The sequence below is a fragment of the Saccostrea cucullata genome, unplaced genomic scaffold (genome assembly GCF_032062105.1).
Source record: "Saccostrea cucullata isolate Sc308-1 unplaced genomic scaffold, CSIRO_AGI_Scuc_v1 ctg1642, whole genome shotgun sequence".
NCBI lineage: Eukaryota > Metazoa > Mollusca > Bivalvia > Ostreida > Ostreidae > Saccostrea > Saccostrea cuccullata.
The window spans coordinates 201,594-229,269 of NW_026924794.1; the positions used below are offsets into that span (position 1 = coordinate 201,594).

Genomic DNA, 27,676 nt, shown 5'->3' on the forward strand with positions numbered 1-27,676 from the left:
TATGACAAAATTGACCACAACATTTTGGTCACACAGGGGGTTGGGTGAAATGTTCTGTTCTTCGATTCATTGTGCTTTATTCAAAAATATCGAATCGCCAAAAATAGAAAATGTTGCGTCTTATATCTTAATTCTTATACACGGAGTTAAGGGCAGCTGCTTCCATATGAACATTTCAATATTCATTTAAAAGGGATAGTTCGACATTCTATAATGTAAGCTTTACATTATTTTTACAATCATAGATAAAGCGATGCTGTATACTAGTACAATTGTACATTGATCACTGTTCGAATTTGAAGAGGGTTCAAAGTAATAGGTATTCTAATTCCCAGTGTTAGCAAGTGCATGTGGTAATCTTTACCGAAATCATTAAAAAGCAACTTTGTTATTGTTAAGTATGAATTTATGAGATTTATAACATCATGGACGTTTTGAAAACATTGGTTCATTTGAAAATATAAGCCAAACGACTTAACGTTAGACAGTCATTTTAAGTTAATGAGAAACACATTCACTTTCATAAAAAGAAAACAAAATCAGCGTCGAAACTAATACAAGACGTAAGTAAAAAAGTTAGACGATTGATTTTACAAGTACAGGTACTGTATTGTATGAGAAGTAATTTTTAAAATTTTTTTACACACAGTCCTCAACAAAAAATGTTAATAGCGAACGGAGAAGTCTCATCAAAAATAAATTTGTACTTACTCTTTCTGAGTTCAAAACAGTCTTCTGCATTACATCTATATCCCTTACAGCAAGCATGACATATTGGAGTACCCTGGTCACCATGAATGACTCTTCCAGGTCGATGCCCGCCATTTTCGTTTTCTAACATTGCATGACATACCTAACAAAAATGTTAATGATAAAAAGACAATGCAAGTGTAATAGGAATAGATGAAAAGATTAACAATAAAATGCTTTCTTTGTTCATAGTATGAGAAGTTGCAGAAAAATTGATAACCTGTGTAAATAATAACGGCAATTAAATGAATGTTAATTCCAATGCTAACGTGGATAGAAAGACATTTTTATTCATGTCCACATCTGCACAATTAATCTTTTAAAGAAGGATTCAGCAGATTAAACATTGTGCAATGATATATTACTATTCTAAGTTTCATTGATGGAAGAGCTACCATTCGATAAATCTATTCAGGCGATACATGTATGCTGAATGTCGTTTATCGAATGATAAACGGTAATGTTGTTCTTAGAAATTCATGGAATGTAAATATTTGCTAATTAAGAAACTTTATATGAATAAATATCATCTCTATCTCAACGAATTTTACTTTTTCATACTAAAGTTTCTTTTTAAAACTTTCAGTTTTTTTTTCAAAGATTACTTAAAATTTTTCAAACATTTCTTATGAACATTTCGTTGATTTTGCGCACGGTGTATGTGGCAGTTTCGATAAAGTCAAAATAACGCTTTTTTACGTGAAGTTTTAGAAAATCAAATGAACGTTACTTTTGCTAACATTTTTTATGAAGGAAAAATAAAAACCAAAACCTTTGAAGAGTTAGGGCTAGGGCTTTCATATTTCACATATTTAATTTTTGTGGCAAGACCTTTCATTGGATATCAAGAACTTTGACCTTGAAGTTTGACCTTCTTTTAAAAACTTTAACCATGGTCATAACTTTCGAATAGGTGGTGCAAGGGCTTTCATATTTCACAATTGTATTTCTTGTGAGAAGACCCTAGTTCGAGTAATAACATATTTAATAGCATCTATTTGTGTATACAAAATAGATGCCTTTATTTTACGAGAAAAGTATATATACTAGTTTATAGGTCCCATGTATTTGTTATTTGAATGTTGGCTTTTAAGGGTCGGGTTTGGTTGACACATCAAGTGTTGTATATAAAAGGTCGGGTTTGTTCTTCACATTCCTTTTTCCTGAACCTTTCAAAGGTAAAGACGCATAACAATTGCTTGCAAAAAAATACATAAAATGTTGTTTAGTTACTTTAAAAAATCGTATAATTTTCCATTTATGCATTGTTCTAAACCATTTTAACGCTTTTATTACTATTGATGTGCAATAATTATGACGGATGAGATTGGATTCAAACACTTTACAAAGCAGACGACGCGCACGCGGTTATACTAAAAGTCGTTTACTAATACGTTTGTATTGTTTTACAATGATGTAATGTTGGTTATTAACATGAATAACTTTCTTTTTGTTTCATACTGCTTCGAAACCCGGCAAATGCAAACTAGAATAGGTCCTATGCATGTGAACAACAATAAAGAAACTCGGTCGGAGCTTCTCGTGGAGATGGACCCAAATACAAGACTACAAGTCAAAGAAAAGCATAGAAAATTATCTTTAAATCGTTTGGAAAACCAGACATTGAATATAAGTATCATAACAGATTCACAGTCCAGTATATCAGGTACATCAATCACCTTTTTATTGCATTAGTTAGTTGAATGTGTATCCATTTATAACTTGAATTGTCTTTTCCACCGTAGATTGACACCAAATTATTAGCAATGTCTGCCAGCATAGATTTTGATGTTGCTTCCATAACTATTTGTTTAGAAATTTTAACTTTCAAGCATCTTCGCTAGCCAAGGGTTTCTGATACTCTCCTCTCCTCATAAACCCTTGGCATACGGTGAAGTCAAAAGACGGGAATGTTTTCCGTCACGTGATCTCGAATCTATCAGGTACGCACAGATTGCGTCATCGCCAGAAATCTGAAGCTTCAAGATATTGGATGACACCATGGCTATTCATAGATTTGAATGTTATCTTACGGATCGTTGTTTACTTGCGTTTTTCATTTCCGAGATTAAAGAGTGAAGATGTATCCCGAACGCAAATATCGTCATTTACAAAAAACAATTGCTGATTGGTCGACCTGGGTGTACTAAAATCCAATCAGAACTCTGGAAAAAAATCCCAATTTCTATGAACACCGTAGGCCAAGGGTTTATGAGGAGAGTAGCGTATCAGAAACCCTTGGCTAGCGAAGATGACTTTCAAGATTAGAGAGGGAAATTATAAAACGACTGAAAAAGAATTTTAAAGGAGAAGAAGGGGGGGGGGATTGATTGATTGATTGATTGTATACTGTTTAACGTCCCTCTCCAGAATATTTCACTGATATGGAGACGTCACCATTGCCGGTGAAGGGCTGCAAATTTAGGCCTATGCTCGGCACTTACGGCCTTTGAGCAGGGAGGGATCTTTATCGTGCCACACCTGCTGTGACACGGGGCCTCGGTTTATACGGTCTTATCCGAAGGACCGCCCCATTTAGTCGCCTTTTACGACAAGCAAGGCGTACTGAGGACCTATTCTAACCCGGATCCCCACGGGGTGGGGGGGGGGGGCTAACAAAACTAAGTACCAGAAATCAAGTGGAAAACAAAATGAAATTAAATATAACAACCAGTAAATCTTACAAATTAGGTTGCAATAAAATAATCTCCCAAAATAGCTGCAGATCTACACTCAAATAATAAAATTCAACATTGATATCTCTCAAAATAAGGACTTGCGGTTGCCTGAAACTTGTTTTAAACTACAGTCAAAATAATCCAATAGATTGTTTTGAGATGCTCTTGTAATGTTAGGTGCAGATAATGCAGCAGCTTAATTTTTTCATGTGTAACATAAGAAGAATGTGTCGGACCCATTGCACATTTTCATTAAATTTCTATTTGTGAAATTATATTCAATTTTTTTGTTGCAACATTTTGTTTGACTGTAGGAATAGAACTTGGTGAGTCTTTTAAATCCAAGTAACATTAGGCATTACTTGCTACATGGCTAAGAACTATTAGGCTTAAGGCATTATTTAAAATATGGCTCAGAACAATAAGGCATTAATGACAACCTGGCTGAAAACTACTAGACATTACTTACTACATGGCCCTGTATGCCTTAACCTATTAGGCATTACATGCAACATTGCTAAAAATAATTAGGCATTAACTATATTATATCTGAAAACTACTAGGCATAACTAACAACATGGCTTATCCTGGCTCAGAATTATTAGGCATTACTTACAACATGACTCAGAACTCAGCGTTTTCAATAAGAGCAGGTGTAAAGACGAATAATGACCCCCATCGAATAATGAGCGGGGGGTCATTTTTCAACGACAAAAAAATGACCCCCACCCGTAGAAAAAAATCATTTTTTGTAGAAAAAGGGTCCTAGGGGGTCATTATTTTATATGTTAGTCCTATAAAATAATGACCCCCATTGAAAAATGACCCCCTTTAAAGTGATAGAAAATATACACTCTTTGATATCTTTTTTACAGCGAAACTTATTTTTACATTTTCTGTAACCAGAAAAATACAAAAAGTCGTATGAAATAATTAAGAGATTCACGTAGTCTTTCAATGCTAAAATTGTGTTTGAAAAGAGATTCTTGAATTGTCAAGTAAATAAAATTTCTTTTTAATATTCCTCCTTATAATGTTTGCTTAAAGAATGATATTCCACTTGTTTTTAGAAATCAAACCATGCAAAAATCAGGTTTAAATACTCTTTAATAGGAAAAATTAAATTTTCCGTCATTTCAACTTTTAGTTTGTTTAAGTTTGGCAAATCCTATTTGACAATGAAAGAGGAAGATAACATTATCCCCCCCCCCCCCGAAAAAAAGAACATTACGTTAAATCAAAACAAAAAAAATAATAATAAATGAAAAGCAAAAATATAAATAAAACTCTATACCTTTCAATAATTCTGAAAGAGGCTCTAGATAAAATATTGAAATGAAGTTAAGCCTTCACACAAGTACTATCATATCATAATTTACTTCGCCATGATTAAAGCATACTTTAAATGTTGGTGGAGGTATACTTGAAAGTATTGTGGCAAAGTAACAGTTAAAAATTAGTAGAATAGTAGATTATTTTTAGCTTAATTTTAATTCCTTTCTTATAGAAAAATAAAGGTAGGGTTTTTTTTTTTTTGCTTTTGTTCAATATCGACTTCCTCCTAAATAAGAAAGGGGGTGGGGTAAGTATAAGACCTAAAAATATGCTCTGTAAAGCTATGGGCTAGTGTAAAATACACAGTCATTCTAATGCATTTAAACTATATAGTATATATGTAAACATAAACTTTTGCTTTAGCACACAGTATTCATTACATTTCTTTTAACGTAGAACCTACTTCGTATGACATCATAACTTGTAAATGTGTTAAACCTGTGCTAACCCATTAAGACGTCATAATTAATTCAATGCCACTTTTTCCCGTACTTGACAACTTCAATAAAAATGGTAGAAAATACTGCATTTTGAAATTCACAGAATTCAATCATGCCAACATAATCTTGATTCAATTCATATATTTTTTGGTTTATAATGCTTAATGACAATATATTTCTGGAATAAGAGAAAATATGAAGGCACCTTTTATTTACTAGATCTAGACCTGAAGTTGACAAACCCAAGACTATCTAGTGTAATGAAATAACAATGTACATACAACTTTCGTAATAATTTGAATGGTATGTAAATATTTTGAAGGAATGCATAAATTGTAGGAAATCTTTAGTTGCCAGCTATATAGTGTAATATCTTGATGAAATGTGTCTAAGTCAAAGATGTACGTGTTGTAGATCGTTTGATCGTGTGTACATTTTTGTGATATCTATAATGAAATGATGTGCATTCCTTTTAACAATTATTTGTTACCTATTTATATTTTTTGGTGTTTGATTACAACTTTTCTATTAAATATGATCTTTTTTTTTAAAGAAAAAGTACAATTTCTGATAAATATTTAATCTGAAAGTAACCCCAAACAGTCATTTAGTTATTAAATCCCGTGTAAGTGCAAAAAGGTCAAGAATATGAGTATCGGTAAAAAGCCTATCTTTCATTAGTTAGAGGGGAAAGGTATATATTTTAATCATTTTTTGTAATCATTTGGCTATGTTCTTCATCATATTGAAGATTGAAAACATTGTGACAAAGACGTCTAAAAAATATTTACAAATATAGGGTGAATAATTGACTAAAAATAATAGAGTTCATTTGACTATTTTTTTAATGGTGGACTTATCTTTTATGTTAATTGAATAAAGAAGAAATTATTCTTGATAAAATATTGTTTAATATTATTCAGTTAAAAAAGTTTATAAACGACGATGTTTGAAGAAGTATTTTTGTGATTTTTCATATTCCCTTTATGACAAGTACCCCTAAAAATATTTGAAAATGTGAAGTCGCAGTATGTAAATACCCTACCAAGTTTCACAGCCTGTTCTAGATTAAAAAACAAGGAAACATATCATGATATCTTAACTGATTGATAAGCAAGTACTAATTTATCATTTTGAAAAGTTTGAAAATCTTGTGACAAAGACTTTTCCGACATAGGTTCTACCTTAATTCTTGTTTTACTCCACCCTTTTACTCAGTTTTGAGTATATTTTTCAGAGAATTTAATATGAAAATCAGAGCAAACATTTTCATTGTTGTAACGCCTTCTTTATAATGTATATTAATATGAAAAGTTAATTGAAGACCATTTCTTTTTATGTCCCCGTAGTCGAAGATTAGGGGGTATATAGTTTTATCGTGTTCGTATGTATGTCCGTCTGTCTATCTGGCGGTTTGTTTGTCCGCAAAAACCTTAACCTTTACCATAACTTTTCATTTATTGGAGCTATGACTTTCATATTTAATATGTATATTCCTTGTGACAAGACCTTACTTTGGGTACCACCAAATTTGACCTTTTGACCTTTACCTTGGAGTTTATCCCATTTTACACAAAAATGCCAAATTTTTACTTTTAAACGGTAGATACTAGTACTCTCATACTTCAAATATGTAGTTTTTTGGCATTACCTTTCATTGGATACTAAAAAACTTGACCTTTTGACCTTGACCTTGAAGTTTTCCGTACTTATGATTTTTTTTTTACCTTGGCCATAACTTTTGAACGGTAAGGGCTAGGGTATTCATACTTCACATATGCAATCCTTGTTATATTAAACATTTTCTTAAGAAATCATCAACTTTGACCTTTGAGTTTGAGCTACATTTCAAAAACTTATCCTTAGCCATTACTTTTGAACAAGTGGTGCTAGGGCTTTCCTATTTTGCAGTTGTATTTCATGTGAGAAGACCCTACTTTGGGTAACAATATATTTAAATTCCATTTAAGAAAAATTTAATCTTCGCTATGTTGCCATACAGGGGCATAGCTGTTTCACAAACACATCTTTTTATATATGAGGATTTGCGGATAAGAGATGGATACATCAAAGCGTAACAGACGGACGGACGGACATCCCGATCACTATATACCCTCCCGCCTTTCAAGCGGAGGATATAATAATATATAATACTGCTGATTTTTTCTGTCAGTTCGATGATTTCCACCATCAAAAAACAATATTTACCTAACCCTTAAGGCTTGATAAATCTTTTACTCCTTTAGATTCTGAAGCATTGCATTTACCTTAAAATATAGCTATAATTGTATAATGTTATGAGATCAACATATCATCAGTTTATTCCCAATAAGCTCAGGTGAGCATTTTGGCCAATATGCTTCTTTATCCAATTTTTTTTTTGCCCCCTAAAACTTTTAGCTTTAATCTACAGGGGGTCATTTTTCTACGGGGGTCATTTTTCTTCACGTGGGTTCTGCAAATTTTTAAAACTTTTAGCTTTAATCTACAGGGGGTCATTTTTCTACGGGGGTCATTTTTCTTCACGTGTGTTCTGCAAATTTTTAGGGAAGTGACACTTTTTCTACGGACAAAAGGGTCATTTTTCTACGTCGAATAATGACCGGGGGTCATTTTTCGCTGTCGAAAAATGACCCCCGGTCATTATTCGATGGGGGTCATTATTCGTCTTTACACCGGCAACCGGCAAAATTAACCGCCGGTACGAGTAATTTTGCCGGCTATGAATTTTCCGTCATTAGGATTTTGCCGGTGCTGATACGCAAAATCCATAGATTTTATCGCAATTATTTCCATGATCTAGAGTAGCTTCCCTTGAGTGCGCTCTTTTTTCAAGGAAGTTTGATTAGATCGATAGTGTCAGGTAATGGCGTCGCGGACAACGGATATTTGAGCGAAGTCGTGAAGAAATGTGCTGCTGCTTTAACACATGCGTTTGAGATCTCATACATTAAGAGGCATAAAGAATGGTCCCTTCCGAAAAGATTTGTTTGTGTTTTATAATTTTCGATTGAAAATTGATCATGTATCCATTCTAAATTCTTACAGAATTTCCGCAAACTGAAAATCTCAAATGTTAAGCTAACATAATAATTACGAATAAAACTTTTAATATTTTTAATCGTGACTCAGACATAGAAGTTCTTACAGCATTTCCTCGAACTGAAAATGAAAAAAAAATTCTTCTTTATTCATCTAAGATCTCTTGAAATACAGGAACAGTATCATTTTCACATTTGGGAAGGTTTTAATGTACTTGTATTTTGTATCAAATTCCATTTTCTTAATCATTTTGTTCTGACAATCTGCACAAAATGTCAAAAACGTAAATCAATTTAAAGATTAATTTATGAAAAGTCTCAGATTGCAGAATATTTCAATTTTTGGGGGGTACTGTACATGACCAAGTGTTTAAAAAATCTAAAATTTTCAACCAAATAATTTTTTGAGTTTTGAATAAAAGTCCTGACCAATTTATGTGAAAAGACTAAATATGTAGAATTTTAAAAATAATATTCTACCACAGACAATTGTCTGTACTAGAATTTCATGCTTAAGTTATCTATTTTTTTTATAGACACTTATTTTTCGGAAGAAAAAACCCAGTCTGTCAAAAATTTTGTCAAACAAATTTGTAAAAAGGTAAAAAAAATTCTAATTGGCTTTTTTTTTTGGTAAAAGTTGATAATTGATAGTGATAAGAATGTGAAAAAAAATACTTTTTTAATGGCCTGAGAGGTCAGAAAAGTGAATCAAAAATGCTGATTTTCGTTTTAGGCCGGGGGGCTTCGCCCCCCCTGGGCCCCCTACTAGGGCTCTGCCCTGGACCCGCTGGGGGCCTAAAGCGGCCCCCAGACCCCTCGCCGAGACTGGTTTCCTGCTATTCCATCTATTTTTACTTCTATTGAAAGTCTTATTGAAAATCATATTGAAAACAATGAGAACTGTTACTTAGGCATTTCAACATTGCTCAAAATTATCAGGCATTAATGCCGACATTTTTCAGGTTGACATAGTATATATCTCAAGTCTGTGATGAATGTAAATAAAAAGGAGAATGAAGTACATATTTTTTCCAGAGTAGAGTTGTTATAGTTATTTAAATGCACCCAATCTAATGTTGTCAAAACCCCTGATATTTATAAGGCAAGTGATAAGATCAGTTGCATATCATAAATTTTATAGATTTACACTGAAATAAGGTATCCTACTCATTATATTAGATGACTTTAAGAAGGAATGAGATCTTAATTTGGGGTCAGGGAGCAATTATCCTCTGGAATGTGCCTTTCTCAAGTCTGTATTTTTAGGAGCTTTCTGTTATTGATTCCATTTGCTAGCTATTAATTAAATTGGAAACAAAAATAGTCATTGAAATATAGTAATACAAAGGTGAAAATAAGGAAGGGGGCATGTTCATTGTTAAACAACATAATGTATCGATTCATATTGATTTTTTTTAATCATTGAATGAAAAGAAAAATACAAAATACTTATATATAACCATGAACCATCCATTGCCTTTGACTGGAATTAGCTTTGATAGCTTTGTTTTGATCCAATAAAGTGAAAAGGAAAGGTTGGAAATTGCAATATGCAGTCCAAGAAATGTAAAGACTAAAGAATGCATTGTAATCATTTATAAATGAATATATTTTGGTTTTTAATAATTAAAGCAAAAAAGAAATACAGTCAAATCTCATTTTCTTAAACTTTTGGGATCAGGAAAACCTTTCAGTAGAGATATTGGATATTTGAGATGTAGGTAGACATGACCTTCCAGATCAGTTCAGGTTACTTAAGATAACAGTGTTGGAAATACCAAGTTAAATTACAATTACTTCTAGAATCCAAATAAACTGATAGGACATACAACAGAATGTATGTTGCAAACTAAATATATGGTCTTAGACTTATTTAAACTAATTGGTTATATTTACACACAATAGGTGACTCAATTAGGCAAGTTCCTTAAATCCATAACAATGTATCATTTATTTTTTCAGAAGAGTTCTCACAGTTAGTTTGTATGTTTTTGGAATTTTATACAGATTCCTCAACCTTGAATATGCATTTGGCTTAATTTTTAAGATGTTCAGGCTATCAAAGTTCCTCACAGTGTGCTTACATTTTGTAACTTTGTTATTACATGTATTATGCAGATTTTAAAACTTAAGAATGTGCAGTGTCCCTTGGGCTTGCATTTAAAATGAGTTTCACAAGGTGTGTGTTTTTAATCAAAATACTATTAAGAAAGATCAAGTACATATTGATAGCAGTCCATGTAATATGTGTATTCAGGCTCATTGCATATATATAAAAAAAATAATAAAATAAAATAAAATATTTCCATTGGATGTAATTAATAATCAAACATCTATACCTTAAAGGGTTTTAGACTTTGCCATGCATTTTGTGCTACACTGTAACACAGTGGAACAATGTGGTCATATAGAGCTGTAGAGCTCAGATACACATACATGTATCACAGGCATTAATAATATTTATTGAAAGAATCTATGTAAGAGGGAAGGGACTTAGTCAATTAGCACATAAATAAGGTAAGTCGAGTACACTAGTGTTGCAAGCATGGGAAATGAAATTGCAGCCAAAAATCCTAGTTTGAAAATGGCATCAATAAGTGCCAAATATCTTCATAGAAGCTTAATTGGTAAGCAGGATATACAAATTGGAATACATGTACTAGTAAAAATTTACATGTATCAGGTAATGTATCTTTTGTAGGAATATCATTAAACAAGATCAATATGCTTCCAAACTGATGATATTGTCTTTCACAGGCATTTGTAACCATCTGTGTTATACCTTCTTGTAATTGAATATGATTAAGAATTTCAAATTGTTCTGCTTAAATTGGCTAAACAGAGAGTGAGTGTGTCGCCTTCGGAGATATAAAATTTGTTTTTTAAAACAGCAGGACATGGCTTTCCTAGCAATTTTTAAACAGGACTTATGATATAGGTAGTTCTCTTAAGTGAAACTCTCCCTATTTGGTTTTAAATAACCCCAGATCTTTAATTTTGAGTAATTACAACAAGAGCATTGCAAGGTTGCTCAGACACTTCAGAAGGAGTTAATAGAAAGGTAAGTTTCTACAAGACCAAAGCTTTATTAGGCACTGAGGAATCTAAGGTGAGATACATCATATTTGGTAAGGTTTGATTGCCTTATGTGTTGTAAAACCTTTTTTAAATTAAGGGAAAATCAAAATACTTTATTCTAAGTCTTCTGAAGGACTTGCACATCTAGGAATCAAGACGTGTGCAAGTATCTAGCTGGAAAGGGGGGTCTTGGCAGTATTGGTCATGGAACAGTTGACTTGCTTTGCTTCCCCCAATGTGTGGGGTGACTGCAAGCTGTGCCAACTTGCAACCATGTGGCGTCTGCGCACACCAAGTCAACTGATAACTGAATGTTTTTGTGAAACTTGTAACAAACTGTCACCTTGTTCATATGCTAATGCTAGTGTAAACTAAGCTAATAAGCTTACTCTTGGTGACAGTAATATATACTTTAGAGCTGTACTACATAGTACAGGTTTGAAATATGAAAAATGTTGATATTTGAAGTTTGAGATGTTTGATCTATGAAGTTTGAGATATTAATGATACATGATATGCAAGATTTGATAAAATAAGTTGATATGCTTGAGATATGACATATTGATTGATTGATTGATTTGATTGATTGCACTTCAGAAATGTCTAATCTTCGCTGCATGTACGTAGTCATACAGGGTCATCAGTGTTTCACAAACACATCTTGTTCTTTATACTGAGAAGAGATAAATGCTGACATATGTGACATGTACATTATCTGTGACAAGATATCTACGAGCCTGCTATGGGTTCTGACCACTTGACCTTGACAAACACGATTGACCTTATTTTTAAAAAAAAAAATCAACTTCAGTGATAATTTCTAAATGACATGATAGGTTGTTCATATTTGACACCACATGACATTAAAAAGTGACGTATTACCCACAAAGACACCGAAAGTGGGGGACCACTATTCTTTTGTTTTTGTCACCATTCTATTGAAATTAATTTGGAATATACCAATAACGGCAATCATTATTAAAATATAAGACACTGCAAGTTAAAATTCTGTCTAGAGATCTTATCTTTAATAAGATGGCAAGATTTTGTACTATTTAAAATAATTTTCAACATAAATTTTCAAACGGTATTACAAAATTTGCCATTCGGCTTAATATAAGAAACCCAACATACATATCGACACAAAATATCAGTATAATGTAAGATATAGTTCATAGCACACAAAAACGATCACTGAGATGCAATTTTGAAATTGATATATATATCTTATGAAATATTTTTTCTAAGTTACCGATGACATTTCATGGTCCTTCCATATTTCTTCGGATAACGCTTATCTACATCTCAGTCTTGCATTTTAAGCAAAGCGTTCACAGCATTCGGATTGAATAACATCACATATTTATAAGAATTTACATCATTTTAATCATATTTTGAACTTTTCTGCTACATTTTATGTGTGTATTCTTTGTTTAAAGGAATAACAACATTTTGTTAATGCGTGTGTGACGCTCCTGTTACCTGTCCAGATGCGTTTTTGACGTAATTGACTAAATAGTCGAACTAATATATTTGATAAAAGGAATTATTTGATAATTTTTTTGTTTAAATGTATTTAGTATACAATTACCGACCGAATGATGTTTAGTTTTCTTATAATGAATTAATGATTTTGTTTTTACATTTTGACACCAACACCGTGTACGACGTCGTTGTACTTTTTATTGTTTTGGAATTGTCATTAAATTTCCAATGTGTCTCCAGAGTTTCTTGTTTTTTTACCTCTTATTCAAGCAGAAAAATATTTTCATATGCTTTTTTGTTTTACAAGGTTTGTTATCGGCATAAACAGTTTGAAATTCATACCCCTTGAATTACAAAGTAATGTTGATAAGATTGTTTGAAGAGAGAGAGAGAGAGAGAGAGAGAGAGAGAGAGAGTTTATACCCCCCCATTTTTTCCCCGAAAACTTACATAACACTTTTACCTGAAACCCTCAAAATTCTTTTAATCTTATTTAGCTGCAGAACTGTAGCTCTCCGAAAAATATATATTGACAGACCGAAGAGCTACAGTGCCATCCATTAAAAAAAAGTGTATATTCATTGTGCTAAAAAAAAGTTCGTTGTTTCTCGATTTATTTCGCCGTGTTTTCCAAACTGCCATCTCAAAGTAATACATGTACTTACCGTTTGTTCTTAACTTATACTATTTCTACAATAAAACATAAGATATCTGATGTCCGTTATAAATAACTCTAAAATGGAGACTATTGAAAATTCTCCTTTTTTACACTGTTACTTTGGTCGAGGAGCTAAGTTGGTCCAACGTGCTTCATGTGGATATTAAATGAGAGTAGTTATCAAGATGTGTATGCTACTTACGCGTTCTTCGTAACAGCCAAACACATACCGAATGCTCGTACCAACAATACGAATACCAGTAAAACATACCTGATAAATATTCATACTATTAAAACAATTTAAGTTTATAACATTCAATATTATTCATTGATAATTAATTTAACACAAAAGGATGAGGTAACTCCGGTAAATTGACAACAAATTAAATGTCCAAAGAAGGCGTTGCATGTCCATGTATGGAGAAGGACATTTAACACCTGCGTTATGTCTAAATATAGATACAGCTAGATATACGCAGAGAACTATGTTTACGGCGGGTATTTCCTGCTTCTTCACATTTTTCCTAACATAAGAACTGATTGGCAACCTTTTAATGAACGTTAACCTTTTTTAGCTCACCTGAGCCGAAGGCTCAAGTGAGCTTTTCTGATCACATTTTGTCCGGCGTCCGTCTGTCCATCTGTCTGTCTGTAAACTTTTCACATTTTCGACTTCTTCTCAAGAACCGCTGGGCCAATTTCATCCAAACTTGCCACAAAGCATCCTTGGGTGAAGGGGATTCAAGTATATTCAAATGAAGGGCCACGCCCTTATTCAAGGGGAGATAATTGGGAATTAATGAAAATTTAGTGGTATATTTTAAAAATCTTCTTCTCAAGAACCACTGTGCCAGGAAAGATGAAACTTATGGGGAAACATCCTCAGGTAGTGTAGATTCAAGTTTGTTCAAATCATGACCCCCGGGTGTAGGGCGGGGCCAAAATGGCCGACCAATGTTTTACATAGAAATATATAGGAAAATTCTTTAAAAATCTTCTTCTCAAGAATGACAAAGCCATAATTCATCATATTTCTATGGAAGCATGCTCAGGTAGTGTAGATTCAATTGTGTTCAAATCATGACCCCCGGGGGTAGGACGGGGCCAAAATGGCCGACCAAAGTTTTACATAGAAATATATAGGAAAATTCTTTAAAAATCTTCTCAAGAATGACAAAGCCATTATTCATCATATTTATATGGATGCATGTTCAGGTAGTGTAGATTCAATTTTGTTCAAATCATGACCCCCGGGGGTAGGGCGGGGCCAAAATGGCCGACCAAAGTTTTACATAGAAATATATAGGAAAATTCTTTAAAAATCTTCTTCTCAATCATTTTCTAAAAAATAGCAAATCCATGATTGGTCATGGGACTACTTTTGGATTTAAACTTTACAACAAAAAGCCATTTTATACTAGTCCTACCCTTGGTGCTCAGGTGAGCGATGTGGCCCATGGGCCTCTTGTATTTTATTATGTTTTTAAATTTATGTCACTATCGCCATTTTTCACGAATAAGGTTAGAACATTAAAATCCACAATCAATGGCTGGTGCGCCTTGCACAGCATTTTGAAAAAAATACTGTAGTCATCGTGCAAAAATATTTCTTAATAAAATAAAAGTCCATATTCACACTTATCACACTGTTTCAAATCAAATATTGGCTACTAAAAAACCGACAGAATATGAATCAAAATGAGTAAACAATTGTATGTAAAAAAATAATTTATTTAAACAGTACTTTATTTTCCAAGACAAAACTGAATAAATCATTATGCATGTTATTTGTGCGCACACACTCTCTTTCCCTTAAAATGGATATTTCATTGCATTTCATAGCTAAAAGAAAAAAAATGAAAAAAGACACACCCTAGGATTCTAACCTATGCTCTATTAAACGTAATTGATGGACGTTCATCAGCATATCTACTAGCCATTTCGGACACAATAGTCATTCATTTTTATTTAATGTACACATTTTGCATTTCGTATGGAGAATAATTTTTATTAAATTTTTGCTCAAATTTCAGCTCATATTTAGAAATATCGACGACGTATTGTCAATAAAAAATGGCAATTTCCATTCCTATGTCGATACGATATATCCTGGTGAGCTTGAGATAAAAGATACCCCAGAGTCTGAATACTGCGATATTTTACTTGAAACAGACATTAATGGTAATCTAACAACCAAGCCCTATGATAAACGTAATGACTTTAACTTTTCTATCGTCAACTTCCCTTACTTATGCAGCAATATATCTTCATCACCTGCATACGACGTTTATATATCTCAGTTGATTCGATACGCAATAGCATGCTCTACGTATGAACAATTTCTAAAACGAGGTAAATTATTGAAAAACAAGTTGATAAAACAAGATTATCAGCAGTCTCGTTTACAGTCATCAGTTCTTTTGGTCGATACAATGAACTTGTCAGCAAATACAATTTATCATTAAGTCAAATGCTGACTGACATTTTTCATACTAATTCAATTTGTTAGTCCATTATTTATGCACTGAATTGATGTTAGATTTTCCTTTATTTCCCGATCTTGATATTGAGCACAAGGCGGGTGTGACCGGTCCGCATGCAGGGGATTCTCACTCATCCATGGCACCTGATCCCGTCTCTGATGTTATAGAGGTCTGTGCTTGCCCTGCTTCTTTTTGTATTGTTTTATGGACTTTGATATTGAAAACTGTCGTTATCTCCATATCCTTCATGTATAATTTGGAAGATATAGATCTTTCATCTGGGTAGGGGTGTCATTTTAACATCCAATACCTTTGAATTTCGACCCCGCCCCACTCTTTAAATCCCTTAAAATATACGGGCGCAAGAGGTATATTTTTCATTCTGTATTCTATAATCTGCTTATGGAAAGAAAAGCCTTTTTTTCTTAAGCATCAGGTTGAAAGTAAATCAAATTGTCAAGTCAGTAGCTTTACTTTAATTCATTGTAACAAAGTGTAAAACAAAATGAATATTCGACTGCGTTATATATTTTATCTATAGAAAGTCTTCAATTAATAATTTTGCTTTTACATAAAAAGATAGGTTCACTTTGTCCATTAAATGGGCTTGTTTATATAATACCAATTTCTTGAATAACTTACAATGTCCCATTCGAAACACCTTTTTAAAGTATAGACATAGTGCTCTCTTTTACTATTAAAACGTGTCTTTGAGATTCCACCTATCAATTGCATCAATTGCAATATGTGTGCTCTAGGAAGGTAAAATCAAGTTTATTTTTACTTTTTCAGCAATTCAAAGGGGCCAAAAAGGCCACAAGTGAATCTTGATATTTGAATCCGTTCCCCCTTTCCAAAATTCCATGGAAAGGTTAGAAATGTAATAGCTTATATATATCTAAAACAATGGCCGGATCTTTTGTACATTAGGATGTTTTTATGTAATTGTAAGATGCAGCTGTAAACTTTGTTTTCATCACTGTTTACTCTTTATAATACCCAGAAATTCAAAAATATATGTCTGTACAAACTATATATACGATGCATCATTCCGTTACGTTGAATAATGTTTAAACTTGCCTCGTTAGGAGGACAAACAGAAGTTGACGAACATGACGTCACGTCACTGTGTACTCCTTCGCAAACAACACAGGTTGAATTTGCATAAGTAACAGCTATATTTATTAAATAGAAAAATAATTTTGCATAGTTATCAAAAGCGCAAATTATGGAAGTAAATTTCTGCGTTAATTTGAAACTAAATATACATGTAAACCAAATTTCGAATATAATTGGATAGAAATTTGATTCAATAAGTATATCGCAGTTGTGATAGAATTACTTACGACCTATACCGCAAAGTTTGGCATTACACGGCCCATTATGGTCAGGGGCGTCACTACAACAACTAGTGCAGACCACTAAACGCCGTCTCCGTCTACCTTGACCACTACACACCTATAAAGAACTCAAAATTATTTTCTTCTTGTTAAATAGCTAGCTTTTAATTAAAAAAAAAAATAGATTGCTTTATTCAGATTTATACACAAATAATTCTATTAGGACTGGTCAATCTATTTGGAAAAATGGCATAATTACGGTAATCCTTTCAAAAGGCTGTAAAAGGCATTAAATTGCTATAATAAAAGCAAACAAACAAACAAACAAACAAACAAACAAACAAACAAAACAAAAAAAAAACAAAACAAAAAAAAACAACAACAAACAAACAAACAAAAAGAAAAACTCGAAGCAAAAAGGTACATCGAATTATGAATCAACAATAATTATTACCATTCATATTCGATTTGATATATCTTAGTGAACTTGAAATTAAAGACACTACAGGACATTCTAAAATAATTTGTTTCATATTTGGATTTCTTATTGACGATAGATAATATTAAAGGGACATGGACACAGTTTAATTCAAAATTTCTAAAATCAATTTCAATGCTTATAATTTGCAACCAAGTTAATCTAACGATCATGCAGTAAAAATTTGTTAATTTACATTTACAAAGGAGATGCAGAACTTAAAATTCTTCATAATGTAAACAAGGCTAATCTACAACCTTCTGTAATTGCATTACATAAAACTACCTACGAGGGTTGATAGAAAAGTAACGTCTCAGTGTCTTTATCTTTAATATTTGGCGTCATATTATCAAATTATATATACCAAAAGATGCATTAAAATAAATCTTATGGAAATTGAAAATTTAGTGTTGCCGCGTCAAAACTTAATGTCACGTTTCAAAGTGAATTTGTTTAGAATGAAAACAAACACATTAAAAAAGCATCCAAAAAGCCCCTAATCGCCCAATATTTTAAAATACAAAATTTACATTATCTAGTCCTGAAAATTTAAAGAAAGTTTTTTTTATCATTAACATTCATTGATGCTATCCTCTGATGCATTGGGAGAAGGAAATGTCGAAATGGGAAAAAAAGAGAAACGCAACAAGTTGAAATACGTTTTTGTTTCAAATTGTGAAATGGCCATTAGAATCAGTTACGATGATTATTCAAACTCACAGAGTAAAGAATGTAAATAAGAGACTTCTTTATATATGGTATGAGAGATTCTGGATGGGCTATGTGTCATTGAATGACCATATAAAGGACAGGAAGACCGAAAGATGTAAGGGCGGACTGACACGTTAATGGTATCTAACGTTGTCGTGTCACGGTTTTATATAATTTACATTCAGTGTAATTTTTTTTATGAAATCCATTAGAAACCACGACGTTCAAATCTCTAACACACGCGAAACCTTGTCACCGCGCGTTAGAATACACAGTAGGAACTATATTCATTTTCAATACTCTAGAAACACCAACAATGTACACTGTTGTGACACAATTTAATAAAAAAGTTAAACCTGTTAAATTAACGTAAAAATGCAAAAAGGTGCGTTTAAGGGCAGATGATATAAACAAAATATGGATGTCTGGATTGATATACATGTATATTGTTTGGCCTAATTTCATTGCAAATGATGCAAAGAACACATTTCTAGAATATAAAGAAATTGTTAACCTTCTCTGATGTTCAAAATTCTACCATTCAGAAACCATCCTTATTAATCTATACAAATATTTTTCACTTCAAATCACTATTTTGTGAAACTTTGAATATAAAAATGTAAACTACGCGGTAATCCTTATTCAATATACTTATTTAAACACGGTCCAAATTGTTATTTTCAAAATTTTAAAAAAGTTTGTATCATCTGTCCTTAAAATTAATTTGTCACTTTTTTTCCCTCGCAATGTTCGAATACGTTATTTAACTTTGGAAACACAAACGGCTTTTACGTCTAAAAAAACGTCAGTTTTTAAGGGCGCTAAATTCACATTAAAGATTAACGAAATAAACAATCATGAAAAGGGAAAATTAGAGAATGTAAATATAAGCATTGAATTTATATTTTTGGATGCCGTCGGTCCTATAACACACCTAGCCGTGCCCACACATTATCAAACCGCGCTTTATGTAACTCACCTGATCCCACCTCTAATGTTTTAGAGGTCTGTGCGCGTGTTTACTCTCCTCCCATTTTGTATTGTTCTATGGGCTTTGATATTGAATACTTTACCCTATCTCCATTTTCTTCAATTCAGTTTGTCGGCAAGGTCAGGTGTGTTACATGTATAAGTCCGACGAAATCCAAAAATATGAATTCAATGCTTACAAAAAAACTTTACATGGCCTGGATACTGAGTATCTAAAACATAATCCTCCATCGTATTCATGTTCTTCTTCGCCTTATAACTAAAGTCCTGCTGGATACGTTATTACAGGTGACGTAAAAATAGTTAATAATGAGGATCTTCGATTATTTATTTTAAAAGGTCCTAATTACATGTATAGGGAACCCAGATCCTTCGACTGGCGTCGGAATTTCATAAATATTATAAATTCGTTGAAAATTACGCCAGACGATGTGCCAGATATGAAAAAGAAGACGTTGACACCTTGTCAGAATGGATTATTATTGTTTGCAGCTAACTGTAAAGTTTCACGTTACGTCACGACCTTTTTCGTCAGATGCATCCAGCATAAACAATTCACGTGATTGGTCAGCTCAAATTATCAACACTGACATTGAAATAGTCTGTTGCACAAGCAACCAATCAGGGATAAAAAGAAAGTTCCAGTCGTAAAGCTTGCGGTTAGGAGGCGTGTACAAGCTGTCAACTAGATCGTGAGGTAACGTGAAACTTTACACTTACTGCAAACTATAGTAAATGTATCAGATCTATGTTAAACTCGCGTATTAAACAATTGAGGGGCAATATGAAAGCCATCTATCCTTTTGTGATCAATAATCCAGAAGTGAAAAAAGAATAAGATAGATTACATGACCAGTACGTGGTCCCTGCTGATAAAGCAGGTAACAATATTGTCTGTATAGAATAAAGTGCTGCTGATTTGAATAGAATTGTGTTTTAATAGATAATTTTTCAGGTAAATAAGCCAATGTCGAAATATGTTTGACTTTTACCAAATATTTTGTTTACTTATGAAATCATGCCCTTGATTTAAAGAAAGCAGCAGCACTTTTAAAGTTAAGAAAAATATCCTTTAAATATATTCAAAAAATTGTTAAGATCTATTCAGTGTATGCCCTTGCGACAGTACGATTTTATGAAGCATCTCGATGTAAAATATATGTAACCTGTACATAAAAACATGACATGATTAATACAATACATTCTTGTGATCGTTAATAAATAATCACACTAAACAAAGGATAAAGTTAACATTGGTATAAATCGACTATTTAAAACCTGTAAATAATATTTCGTTTAATAAGACGACGCATTTTTCATTGTTAAAAATTTCTCAAATGTATAGCTGCCTTTCACAGGACATGAAATACGTCATTTTTACCAAAAGGACGTCATGTTTACAGGTTCAACGCGATCAGTGCTTTGTTTTTAACCAGCTACATGGGATGTAATTAGAAGTTTTTTTAATACATTGATAAGTTTTATTGTTGTTTGAATGCTAATACAGTTAAAAGTTACAAATTATTTCATTTTTAGGTATTATGAGAAATACGTAAAAGTCATATTTTTGTTTGACGTCACAGTAAACTTTTCCCGTATAAATTAGGCCCCGCCTCCCTTTTCAAGCCTTAATAATGCTGCGCTGTAACTTCAACTGTGCTGCATAGGCCCAGTGGGTCTCGAGAAGAAGTCGAAAATATGAAAAACTTACAGACGTATGGAAAGACAGACAGCTAGACAGACAGACGACGGACAAAATTTGATTTAAAAAACTCACTGAATGTTTTCATTCTGTACACAATTTAACAGTGATTGCCTTATTTTTGTGCAAAGTTAAAGTTAACTACGGAATGATTCGTTGACTTAATCTATTCACGTCCCAGGGAGAAGAGGGGGTGGGGTGGGTGGGCAAAGTAAAAGAGAATATAATTCCAAACCTATACAAAAAACACTTGACAAGCAAAAGAAAAAAGAAATAAAAAAGAATAATAATAAAATGTGTCCGTTGTCTAAACGCGAAAATCCTATTTCGGGGTTGAAGGGCGGGGAGGAGTAGAATAGAACTTTTATCAGTTTCAATATTTTTTTTACAAACACTACCACTTATGTACACCCTTTTTGGGCTAAATTGCAACGAGACTGTTGAAAGTGAGGGGGGGGGGGGTTAAACCTACGCTCCAATATTCAATGACTTTGCAAAAAAAGTTGGGTTGGGGCTAATCCCCCCTAGCCCCCCCCCCCCCCCCCCCGGTTCCGATGTCTATGACAGAAAAAAACATTTATAACAGATATCCACTTATCACTTGAAAATATCCAGGCAATAACTCATTTGAATCATAAGAAGGCTGTTGATTTGTATTTTATTCATTTACTTATATGACGCATCTTTATGAATTAGAAACTTTCAAAAAATCGTAAAACAACTTAGAACCATCAATTATTTACATATGTAATATAATAAATATGCAAACCTGTTTCGAACGACACCCTGCATCGTATCTGATCACCGAGTTTTCATCCACATATTTGTCTAAATAACAGTCCTAAATCAACGACATATATGCTGTTAAAATTACATTATCCTGTCTGAAATTCAAACATACTTCCAATAAATAATCTAATGATGAAAAATTAATATTCTCCAATCAAATTGCACATGCACGTCAGTGCGTCAAAGTCCTCTGACTACATTCAGTCAGACAAATACAAGTACACATAAAACCAAAAGGATGCTGACAGGTTTTAAAATTCAACAATTAAAAATTTGCTTTTTATTATTTTTTTCTTTTCCAATTCGCTCCAACGCAGGTTAAAATGAATAGTTCCAAGCAGATTATTTTTAAGTTTCAATGTATTTTCTAATCACTCTTTATTTAATGTTTGAACAAATAATTTCGGCGAAATAAAATTAAAAATAAAAAGTTTTATAATGTGCAAAATATTGAATGATTCTCCATAAATGTAAAAGAGGAAATATAATGCTTAATTTTAACACAGGTAATTAAGTAATAGGCAACAATATTAAAATAGCAAATTGCTAAATTTAAGGTTTTTATATTAGACTTTTCTGATTACGAAAACTTCCACATTTTTCTGGAATATGTTTCAAAACAAGTTTCTACGCTATGAAATTTAATTTTCAATAGCTTTTTATTGATGCAGCGAAATTTTTCATAGAAAATTAAAAAATCATAACCAAGACCAAGCTTTAAAAATTCTTTGTTTGTAATAGCCGACCTATAACTTTTAGAGCGGGTAGGTAGGTTGGCATTCTTTCTTTTTTTTTAAATTAGTTTTTTTTAATTAGTTTTTAGATTTTTGTTAAATAACAAATAATAGAACTTTTCATATGCCTACTAAACATGAATAAGCTCCACTCTAGTTGTAAACCACTGATTGATAAAAACAAAAATCAGAAAGTATTAAATATATAACAGTTTCTATATCCTGGAAAATTGAAAGAAAAATAATAAAATAAGAATGCCTTAAAAAATAAGGTTAGGGTTGGGTCATTAGGTAACTGCAAACAAACAAATTTTTATTTTAGTCATAATAAAACAAGTACAGATTTTAGCTTAGTTGTACACCTTCAATAGCTATCACCAACTTAATTTTTTTTGTAGAGAAGAAAATCTATTCACCTCAAGGTCCCCGCATCTGACAGTATTTAAAAAACAATTTTCAATGTCTCCGGCTCCGTTACAATGCATGCAAGTTGGCCCCGCATGAATAAAACCTGTTGATTAAAATAGGATATTGGTCAAAACATATGCCATTACTCATCATGTTTTAAGATTTCAAATGCAGAGACTTCTATCAAAGAACATTTTTATACTGACACGCAAAAGAAACGCAACACCCTACTTTAGGGGGAAATAATTATGTAAAGTAAAGAATTTTGTATCTTAGAATTATTAATATCTTCAATTTGGTAAATATCGGTAATTTAACGGTTGAACGATTTTCGTACCTTATCAGAAGTCAACTTTGAGTCTGCTTAACAGAAATAAAAAATTGCCTGTTTAACAAAACATTTGGCAATAACATGGAGTTTTAAGGGTTTGTACTGTTCATCTTAAGTAATGCAGCAATAGTTTTAATAGATACAATCTCCTTTCGTTTCCCGTAACGATGCTAAGGCTTCTCGAAAATGGCTTAAGTACGCATTTCCATTCCAAAGTTGATGATGCAAAAATACATTTTATGTATTCTTATGCTTATATGCAAGCTCACCGCAGCTTGTTTTTGCTAATTTTGTATAAGTCAAATAAAACACTTTCATAGAGATGATTAATGTCATTTATTAAAATGACGGTATAAATGTGAACAGTTTAACAAACAAGAAGGGGATCAGATTCACAAGCTTTGATTAGCAGTTACGTAAAATATGATAATGTCTGATCCCCCAAAACTGACTAGAAAAAAGTATCTGTAAGACAAGACAATGAGAACATCATATGAAAAAGTTAGCAAAAAGATGGCACATAAAAACAAAATAGGCCTAGCCCAAGGATAATAGTGAAACAAAATACATAAAAACAGTATAAACAAATCGAGTCAGAACTAATGAAGCATATGATTTTGCATGACACACTAACACCTATTTTAAGGGGTAGGAAGGCAGGGGTGGAGGGGGGTCTTCAAAATAGACGTGCCTCTAATTTTAGCGTGGTCAGCAGGCGGGTTATCACAATACAACTGAATGACTCGCTGAGCTGACCACGTGACCTTACACCTTCTATCACACGTAATCCATCAACCAAGGCGTGCATCTAAGAATTCTCAACGGGGTCTTATGTATCATATGCATAAAAGACAGTCCTTGGACCGGATGTTCAAATGTTACTAAAATGTGCTAAGTTAGAGAAAATGCGACCTAATCATCTGAAAAACAGGCATTTAAAAATGGCAAAGAATAATTCCTTCGCTCAAATCTCTATATTGATTAACGTATTGTATCGAAGAAATTAAGCTGCAATTGTTGTTTAGGGCAGTCTTGCATGTTGTAATTTAATGGCTGGGAGGGGGTGTTTTAACAGTCATATGTTACTTAGTAAAGTTAAAGGATAAACATTTAACATTTTTATCAAATCTCTCATGTTCTAAAAAGTGTTTTTAGCATTACTGTATCCTTTTTTGGAAATCATTACTAGATAAAAAATTCAAACATTTGTTGAGTAGTGCTTGTTGCGTTTCTTTTGCGTGTCAGTATATAAAAAACTTACCATAAAGGATGAAAAACGTGCAAGTGGCAAGTACTAGAAATATTAAATAAAATTAATTATAACAAGGTAAATGTTAGCATCTAAGAAAAGATTCTTAATATTACTAGAATTAATATCGGCTATAAAAAAACGGTATGAAACATTAAATAACTAGTCTTTATGAATTACAAACAAACTGCGTATGAATACATTGAACTTAATAATACCAGTGATTGTATATCAGTGTACGAGGGTGTGTTATTGAACACAGTATTTGATTTTACGAATAGCTTGTATGCATTCGTAAAAATAAAAGATAATTACAGAACTGAGGGATACCACAATTTACATGCCTTTTCTTCCTTCTATTGTTATTTTGATTCGATTCATTTTCAAAACTATTTGAGAATTGTATCTTAGAATGTTGACCATAAACTCAAATTCTATTTTAATGCTATCAAATGAATACTGAATTATAAAGACAACCTGCCTAGGGCGTTGAAGCTTTGGCTATAGTCATCGTAGGTCCTTTAAACAAGTAATTCTCAAAGTAAGTGTTAAAATAGTGGTTGGCCCTCTTGAAATATCATTGTTTGTTGAAATTTACTAAGCTGGTTGCAAAGGCAATCTGTAAGTCTTGCTCTTCCCATAAATAATTCTAGTTGAATTTCATTAAAGCATAAAGGGATTTAATTCATTCAGCATTGCCAAAGATTTTATTTGTTTAAAAATCATTTTGTGATTTCTTAAAAATTTAATTACATCTTTTAAAAAATTGATTTTTTTAGACCCGTAAATTGTTTTAGAAACATATATGTTTTTTAATATCAAAAATGGAATCTGTATGCAGCTTTCAACTTAAATTCAATGATACTCTGATAAGAGAGATAACTCTAAATGACATAAATGTCTATTATTGCTTTATAGATTTGCTAAGTTGAAGTATCTTTTTTTGTCCAATTTTGCCCCACAAGCTATGCTATAATTGTTTGTATTTAACTTATAAAATACTTTTCTTTTGGAAAATTATTAAGGTTCAAGCAACATTTTATATGCATGAGCAGAGGGTTTATGACCATTACATGAAACGATCCTCAATGTTGAATAATTTAACTTATAATCAATTATATCTTAACAATCCTAAACTGAAAACTCATCTTTTCTAGTTACAAATTCTTTCGTTCACAAATTTATCCAAATAATCAGGCCAGAAAACGAAACTGATTTCTGTAATTTATCAATACTTACTTGTCTTCATATTTCCTTACTTTTAATTTTAAGACCAATACTTATCTTTCGTTACAAATTTAAGACACTGTACATGTATTATTATGCAACTGACATGTAATGTCAGCGGAGTTCAAGTTTGAATATCTATCTTATGCGAATAACTGTTACAGTGGCCTAAAAATTGAAATGAAACGCGTCAGCAAAAATTCAGCCTTAATTATGGTTTTTTGATAAGAGTATTATCATAACGACCACATAGTTAACGATATATTGACTTTTTACAAGGTTGATAAAATCCCTTTAACATCAGCTTAGATGTCTGTAGACTGTCTGGACTTTTAAAGTCCATTGTATTTAAGTATGCTCTTGAATAAAAAAAAAAGGTAAAATTCGTAAAGAGGATATAACTTTATTTAAACAGGAAAGTTGACGCTCATAAAAGTGATCTCGTAGAACGAGAAGTTCCATAAATTGGTTATTAAAAATACGCAAACTGTGCATTAATGTTCTCTCTACAACCATTTGTTGAGAAAATGTCTTAATTTTGCACTTTTAAATGATAATTTCAAGTTCAAAACAATGTATCGTTGTTTTCAAAAAGAGTGTAAAGAACCATGAAAGTAGTTCATGGATAGCAGCACGTGGTCTATTTTTAGTACAGAATTTTGTTTATCAGACCTCTTCTTAATATGGAGGGACATAACAATCTCTAAATGTAGAAGAGAATTACAGTTGCAAAATATTTCAAATAATATGAACACTTTTAAAAGAGGAAATGTGTTATAGTGTTTCTTTAAGTTATTTATTATTTAGTATTATTATTGTACAGTTGTTAAATAGTGTACGTATTGATAAAAAAAAACTTAAACTCTTTGATTCCAGGTAAGGAAAAATGAGCACAATCAAAGTTAAAAATTAAGAGTTTGTAAGTTTGCCACAGATAACTTATAATATCTATCAAAAGTTTAATTATCACCATTGAAACACAAAGAAATTAAACACATAAAATCGATATGAATGACCGTGTTTTAGTACCTACCAGTAAGAGGGGTGATCAAAAAATTCGCGAACTATCTCGATACATGTGTATCTATAAAAAAAAAATCAGATTAGAAACAAATTTGGTGCAGACATAGTCAAACACAAGTTCTGTAAATAGCATATGCTGAATAGAGTTTTGCTCACAATGTGAAAATGACGTCATTATGCAGCTACTTGTCACGAAAAATGGTTGTCTCAGTGGAACTCGTTCAACAAACGACTAAAATATTAATGGTATATCTTAAAAATGCCTTTGAAGTAGCTATAAGAATTTGTTCACAATATTTTAAGACAAATGACTTCCTATAAATTCAATCAATGATTGGATAGATCGTTTTAGTGAAGGAAGGCAGATGGTTAATATGATACTTGTTATGTTGCCCGGTGAAAGCAAGTTTGAAAAGGGATGTGTTTTAAATTAAGCAATATGCTATCAAAGACCTCCAATTTACACTTTGAAAAATACTTGAATATTTCAACAATAATACAACTATCAAATGCCTAAAATATCGTTTACTTTTTGATCACCCCTCGTATACAATTTCATTACAGCGGAGCAACATTGGAAAATGAATGAAATCATTCAGCGTGGGTTAGAGGATTTAATGAATAAAAAAAACTTTTTTTCTATTTGCCCGTTTTGTCAAAATTACAATTTAACAGAGTAAAAAAAATCAACATAATTAAATATTTTATACCATCTTTAAAATGACGTTTGATGGTCCTCCCAA

The 27,676-nt window shown here is 32.2% G+C and overlaps 1 protein-coding gene across 1 annotated transcript in view; it reads right to left on the reverse strand.

The window, feature by feature from the left end:
- Positions 1 to 24,722, reverse strand: part of LOC134267311 (uncharacterized) — a 42,455-nt gene extending 17,733 nt beyond the window's left edge. The window contains exons 1-7 of the mRNA XM_062749535.1: positions 24,696 to 24,722; positions 23,112 to 23,206; positions 21,942 to 22,013; positions 17,298 to 17,409; positions 17,032 to 17,126; positions 13,671 to 13,739; positions 712 to 853 (exon numbers count right to left, since the gene is read on the reverse strand). Of these exons, the coding sequence (XP_062605519.1) occupies positions 712 to 853; positions 13,671 to 13,739; positions 17,032 to 17,126; positions 17,298 to 17,409; positions 21,942 to 22,013; positions 23,112 to 23,180 (559 nt within the window). The 5' untranslated portion in view covers positions 23,181 to 23,206; positions 24,696 to 24,722. The remainder of the gene's footprint in view (positions 1 to 711; positions 854 to 13,670; positions 13,740 to 17,031; positions 17,127 to 17,297; positions 17,410 to 21,941; positions 22,014 to 23,111; positions 23,207 to 24,695) is intronic.
- Between the last annotated feature and the right edge of the window lie 2,954 nt (positions 24,723 to 27,676).